The sequence below is a fragment of the Palaemon carinicauda genome, chromosome 42, assembly GCF_036898095.1.
Source record: "Palaemon carinicauda isolate YSFRI2023 chromosome 42, ASM3689809v2, whole genome shotgun sequence".
Classification (NCBI taxonomy): domain Eukaryota; kingdom Metazoa; phylum Arthropoda; class Malacostraca; order Decapoda; family Palaemonidae; genus Palaemon; species Palaemon carinicauda.
The window spans coordinates 51,648,893-51,656,111 of record NC_090766.1 but is presented as its reverse complement, the minus strand read 5'-3'; the positions used below and the strand labels follow the sequence as shown (position 1 = coordinate 51,656,111).

At 37.7% G+C, this 7,219-nt stretch overlaps 1 protein-coding gene across 1 annotated transcript in view; it reads left to right on the top strand.

The window, feature by feature from the left end:
* The first annotated feature begins 2,144 nt into the window (after positions 1-2,144).
* Positions 2,145-7,219, top strand: part of Tps1 (Trehalose-6-phosphate synthase 1) — a 5,583-nt gene continuing 508 nt past the window's right edge. The window contains exons 1-4 of the mRNA XM_068365040.1: positions 2,145-2,537; positions 3,942-4,098; positions 4,651-4,776; positions 4,925-7,219. The exon at positions 4,925-7,219 is cut by the window's right edge and continues 508 nt beyond it. Of these exons, the coding sequence (XP_068221141.1) occupies positions 2,443-2,537; positions 3,942-4,098; positions 4,651-4,776; positions 4,925-7,078 (2,532 nt within the window). The 5' untranslated portion in view covers positions 2,145-2,442 and the 3' untranslated portion in view covers positions 7,079-7,219. The remainder of the gene's footprint in view (positions 2,538-3,941; positions 4,099-4,650; positions 4,777-4,924) is intronic.

The following is a 7,219-nucleotide window of genomic DNA, read 5'->3' as shown; positions in this document are numbered from 1 at the left end:
GGAATGTCAGTGTCCCTTATCTCTGTCATTCATGAGTGACCTTTAAACCTCTAATGTGTTCCTCAAAAGTAAATTTGCAATCAAGAATCGCATCTAGAATATCAAATTAGTTGTATTTAGTTAAAGAGAGATTATCAATGTGAGATCTGGATGTTGAGGAGCCGCTGTCCTTGACATACTTATAATCATACTTTGAGTTTTGTCAGGGTTCAACTTCATCATTTATTTATAAATGAACTTGTATCGTTATCTTGTTTTCCTGGAGCCACAATCTGCTGAGGGAAACAAATAAGTTTCTCTCTCTCTCTCTCTCTCTCTCTCTCTCTCTCTCTCTCTCTCTCTCTCTCTCCTCTCTCTCTCTCTCTCTCTCTATATATATATATATATATATATATATATATATATATATATATATATATATATATATATATATATGTGTATATAAATACATACATATATATATATATATATATATATATATATATATATATATATATATATATATATGTGTGTGTGTGTGTGTGTGTGTGTGTGTGTGGTGTGTGTATGCGTGTGTGTGTATATAGTAGAAAACTCACACATACAGTAAAGGATATTCTAACAACATACAAGTAAAAGAAATGGACATGGGCAGGACATAATGATAATGATAGATAATAGATGGACATTAAGAATAACAAAATGGGTCCCTGGAGACTGCAAAAGAAGCAGGGGTAGGAAGAGAAGACGATGGATTGACGAACTAAGAAAATTTACGGATATAAACTGGGATGGAAAGACCATAAACAGACGCGAGTGAAAGGACATGTCTGAGCCTTTATCCTGCAGTGGACTAGCAACGGCTGATGATGACAGTACGTGTGTGTGTGTGTGTGTGTGTGTGTGTGTGATACGTCGAAACACCTGTGCGGAGTATATGCACACACATGACTCACTCAGTTTTAAACTTTAATCTCCGGAGATTAAGGAATTTCCTGAAACATTTCCGAGAAAGCACACGTTCAGAGGAAGCTCGGTTCGTGGGAGTGTCGTGGCAGAAGAGTGGTTGAGCTCGTGCTCAGGAACCAAGAGAAAGAAAGGAAGGAAGAGAAAGAAAGGAAGAAGAGAATAAAGGAAGAAAGTGGCCCGTTTGAGCGAGGTTACCCACCGGTGCCCCCGTCTTCTATCCACGTGAAGCGCTCGTGGTTCCCAGGCCAAACTCGACTCGGGGTGCACCGTGCATCAACAAACCGTCCACATCATTATCCGCTATTTAGCACCATGGCTACAGCGTAAAACTTCGTTATTTGCTTGTTTTCTGTAGTACCTCAAAAGCTCAAAACTTGCTGACATGACATAAGTCTTTTTATTTATTATATATGAAAAACACTCTTTTGATTGTTGTTGCTGTTCTTAGCATATTTTATTTGTGCATTACTTCTCATAAAATTTATTTATTTCCTTAATTCCTTTCCTCACTGTGCTAATTTTCGTTGTTGGGCTTTAAGAATCCTGCTTTTCCAACTAGGGTTGTAGCTTAGCTTAGTACAGTATTAATAATAATAATAATAATAATAATAATAATAATAATAATAATAATAATAATAATAATACACATTTGCAATCTTTTACAATTTATAACATACACCATCGTATATTTACATGAATAATATTTTATATTACATATATTGTATTTACAATTGCAATTTTTACTATTTATCTAAACGTATTTTCAAAATAAGAAAATATATTACTTGTAATTTGTCTTTGAATCGAAATAGTTACTACGTTTCGTACCTACATGCGCATTGCCATATCTTAAAACACGCACTTGTATAACCTTTCCTGAAAGAGATAGATAAGAAACTGCATGCTTTATCTTGATAAAGATATCTAAATGCATGTTGCAAAGATAACGTAACACATGAAAACAATATCTGGCTGCTTTAGTAAACAAACCTTACTATCAGCAATTGTTTTCAGTGCTGGGAGCCACGTGTAGAAGCTGAATTTTTTTTATTGTTCATGTTCTTGTGCCTAGGGCTATGTGGCATTTTTCATGAAAGTGTTTATTTAATGTACTAGAACATTTCACATCTATCTCTCTCTCTGTCTTCTCGTTATGAATTGTTGACACGTGTTTTTCTTACTTTTGTCAAGGCTGAACAAGAAAATGAGACAAGGAACGGGTGGGGGAGGCACCCCTTTGGCTGTTATGACATCACTATCTCCCTCCAATCGTGCGAGTGAATGCGTGACGTCATCATCCAGTGGGTGGAGTTTAGCAAGCTTGTGGTATATAAAGGAGCGGCCCAGCTGCTTAACCAACATTGTGAGTTGCTATCAACAACCGTGAGAAAGAAAGAGAGAGGAGATCTAGAAAGGCACTTCTACAAATCTAATCGCTAGAGAGACTGCAGCAAATCTAATCACAAGAGTGGAAGCAAGTTACTAATAGCAAAAATGGTGTTGTCAACATCGCCTATGGTTGTCGTAGCCAACCGGTTACCATTCATCCTGGCTAAGGACAGCAAAGGCCAACTAGTTAGAAAACAATGGTGAGTTTTCTCGTTTTTATAAGTTCTTTTCAATAGACTTAAGATTGGATTGGGGGGTCGTGACTATGATTTGATTCTGCAGATGATAACTGTGTAAACTTTGTAAGGATACAAATATCACTTTAATACATAGAGAGTAGAACTTTGCAATGAATAGGCCGATTTAATCAACTGTTTTATACAAAAAAAGTAATGTTTTTCATTTACAATAGAATAGAAAAAAGTGTTAACTATGCTGTTGCAAATATACAATTGCATTAATTTATTCGTGAAATTAATTATAACGTCGATTTAAATGTATTTGTGCATTTAAATATTTTTCAATGTAATTCCCTACAAAAGACTTGCTAACGAATTTGTCTATCAACAAACCGTTCAATATCCATAATGTTCGTGTACCTGAATATTAATATTGATGAATTATATAACCAACCAGTTTTTTCTTCTGATTAAAATGAATTATTTAAAGCTTAATTTGATTACACACGTGCGACAGATTTTTTAAAAAAGTCTCAACAACCTTCCAAGTGTAGCCTAATTGCATTTAAGGTAGCCGAATATTTCGTAGAATAAGATCTAAAAAATGATATATTTTTACTTGATCTTTATAATGTGATATTACACAACGAGTGGGAAACATAGTCGAAAGAAATAAACAAGAGAGATACGTTTCGATTTTGCGCATCACGTCAGTGCCAGTCAGTCTGCGACGGAAATAGATACCCATACCAGAAGTGGCCCGGATCTTTATAAAACACAGTCTTGGCAAAGTTGGCATATCTTCAAAGTCTTTTTTTCTTCGTAATAACTAAAGTCTTTGAAAAAAGTCTTTAATTTAATTAATTAATCCCTTATCTGAATTAATCTCTAGGTTACACGAGGATGATTTTTATCTTGAATTAAAATAATCTTATATAAAAGGTTACGAGTGGTCATGTGCAAAACTCTACGGGACTAATATGCCAGCTTTCATTTACTTTTCTCTGTGGAAAAATATTTTGCAATTGAACATTACGTGATCTAAGGAATTGTTACAATATATATATATATATATATATATATATATATATATATATATATATATATATATATATATATATATATATATATCATCTTCATCTCCTCCTACGCCTATTGACGCAAAGGCCCTCGGTTAGATTTCGCCAGTCATCTCTATTTTAAGCTTTTGATTCAGTACTTCTCCAATCGTCATCTCCTACTTCGCACGAATAGTCCTCAGCCATGTAGGCCTGTGTCTTCCAACTCTTCTAGCGTCTTGTACATACATGCATAAATACATACATACATACATACATACATACGAACAAGCTCGCGTCATCCACTCCATAAATTTTTCTTCAAACCCAAACTCGAATCTAATATATTGCATTTCTTCTATTTCAGCGCTGGTGGACTGGTCACAGCCGTTGCCCCAGTGGTCGTGGAAACCGAGGGACTCTGGGTTGGCTGGTCAGGGCTACACGAAGAGGACAGCACAGGAGAAATTCCTGAAGCCGATCCTAACGACCAGTCTCCCACTGCAGGACTCAAGAGTAAACAGGTAAGAGATAGACAAACTTTTCTTCGCAGAATTGTAGTGATAATCTGCTTACAGATTGATATTTTGTGAGATATCTTCATTATTATTATTATTATTATTATTATTATTATTATTATTATTATTATTATTATTATTATTATTATTATTATTATTATTATTATTATTCTCAATCCTTTGCAACCCTTGATTTCCCTAAAGATATCCATTTTTGAGAAGTCAATAATCATTATTATTATTATTATTATTATTATTATTATTATTATTATTATTATTATTATTATTATTATTATTATTATTATTATTATTATTATTATTATTACTAGCTAAACTACAGCCCTAGTTGAGAAAGAAAGATGCTTCAAGTCAAAGGGTTCCAACAGGGAACATTAACAACATTGAAACAGATATGTTTCATTCTAAACTATAAAAAGACTTCTGTCAGCCTATTCAACATAAAAACATTTGCTACAAGACTGAACTCTTGAAGTTCTACCGATTCAACTACCCAATTTATACGTGTATCTAATGTTAACTTGTTTTTTTTATTGACAGGTACTTCCGGTATGTCTTCCAAAGAAAAAGTTTGATGATTATTACAATGGTTGTTGCAATGCAACATTCTGGCCCCTTTTCCACTCCATGCCTGATCGAGCTGTATTCCAAGCTGATAAGTGGGAGGTATGTATAGCAATGTTTTACTTTTTTATAAGTCATGTTACTGGCATGTTAGTATCAATAGTGTGCTGCTGTTTATACCATATAATGGAAATTATTAATTGTTGTTAGATGTGATGAACTTAACAAAAAACTTCTTTCAATTTTGCAGGCATACAGACAAGTCAATGAAGAGTTCGCCATGCTGACTGTTGAAGCCGTGAAGAAACTGGTAAACAGTAACCCCGAGTGCATTCCACTAGTCTGGCTTCATGATTACCACCTGATGATGGCTGCAAACACCATCAGAGAACGCTGTGATGAGCTCGGATTACCCATAAAGATGGCATTCTTCCTTCACATTCCATTCCCCTCTTGGGACATCATGCGCCTCTTCCCCTGGGACGACGAGTTGCTACAGGGCATCCTTGGCTGCGACTCAGTTGGTTTCCATGTGGAAGACTATTGCTTGAACTTCATCGACTGCTGTCAGAGACGCCTTGGATGTCGAGTGGATCGTCAACAGATGCTGGTCGAGCATAACAATCGAAGTGTGTCGGTGCATCCTCTCCCAATCAGTATACCTTATGAGAGGTTCGTAAATTTGGCAGAAAAGGCTCCTCAGGTGGTGAAAAATCACGATCAAGAGCAACTTCTCCTGGGAGTTGACAGACTAGATTACACTAAGGGCCTGGTTCATAGAATCAAAGCCTTTGAAACTCTACTTCAAAAGCATCCAGAGCACATTGAACATGTTACTTTCTTGCAAGTGGCTGTCCCATCTCGTACTGATGTGAAAGAGTACCAAGAACTAAAAGAAGAACTGGATCAACTTATCGGTCGTATTAATGGACAATTCTCCACTCCAAACTGGTCTCCCATTCGTTACATCTATGGTTGTGTATCCCAAGATCAACTGGCAGCTTTTTATCGTGACTCATCTGTAGCTGTTGTGACCCCACTCAGGGATGGCATGAATCTTGTTGCCAAGGAATTCGTTGCTTGCCAGACTGGAGAACCAGGAGTGCTAATTTTATCTCCGTTTGCTGGTGCTGGAACTACAATGCATGAAGCTCTTCTAGTTAACCCTTATGAAACTAATGAATTTGCTGAAGTAATCCATCGTGCATTAACGATGCCTAAGGATGAGCGAGAGTTGCGAATGAAACAGCTGAGACGCAGAGAACGCGAGAGGGATGTCAATTTCTGGCTGCGTTCCTTCCTCAAAACTGTGGATTGTCTATCGGATGATTCTGTAACTCAGGGACGTCTACAACCTTTGACAGAAGAAGATTTCAGTCAGTTCTTATCTTCATATGTCACAGAATCATCTCGTCTGGCTCTTCTTCTCGATTACGATGGTACATTGGCTCCCATTGCCCCTCATCCTGACCTTGCTAGAATGCCTAGTGAAACACGTCACGTTTTGGAAAAGCTAGCTCATATGCCTGATGTTAATGTTGCTATTATTTCTGGACGTTCTCTTCAAAATGTTAAATCGATGGTTGGTATTGAAGGCATCACATATGCTGGTAGCCATGGTTTTGAAATCCTTCATCCAGATGGCACACTATTCATGCATCCTATACCCCATGAATACGAGGTCCAGTTAGAAACCCTAAAACAACGTCTTCAGGAAGTGAGCACTGACGGGGCATGGGTTGAGGTCAAGCAAACAGGAATTACCTTCCACTATCGTGAAGTTACCGCAGCAAAATATTCATCCATTACCTCGCGTGCTCAAGAAATTTTCAGTGAAGTTGGCATAAAGATCCACCAGTCCCACAAAGCTTACGAAGCGCGTCCACCAGTGACGTGGGATAAGGGCCGCGCTGCCATCTACATACTTCGCAGTCTTTTTGGTCTTGACTGGTGTGATCGGGTATCAACCATATACGCGGGAGATGACAAAACCGATGAAGATGCTATGCGAGCTCTACAGGGAATGGCCGTTACCTTCAGAGTAACCACTTCACAGATTCTGCGTACGGCTGCCAGTCATCGCCTTCCAAATACTGATGCTGTGTTGACTATGCTCAAGTGGGTCGAAAGAAGACTCGGCGCTAGATTACCAAATAACTCTAATGGTTTCAGACAAAGAACATTCAGTGCTTCAAGCCATGGTAACCATTCACCCCCAATTCACCCTTCGACTCCACAAAATCGTTCTCGAACAAACTCTATGTCGAAGCCAATGGGGGAACCAACTAAACAGATGATGGTCATCACTGATAAAGTCTACCATGACCTCATCTCCAGGAAATCGTCTCCTCCCAGATGTTCCAGTACCTCTCCTCCACACTCTCCAACCAGATCTACAGTTTGAACTCGTTTTAACTGTGCTGAAGATTGGTTTTGCAATTCGCGTGCCTTAGCAGTTGGTTCTTTCTAAGGCATTAAGAGTTCTTAGGTGTGATGGGCCTTAGTTTCGTGGTGCCCCCCATGGTGCAGAGGTTAGCCCCTTTTC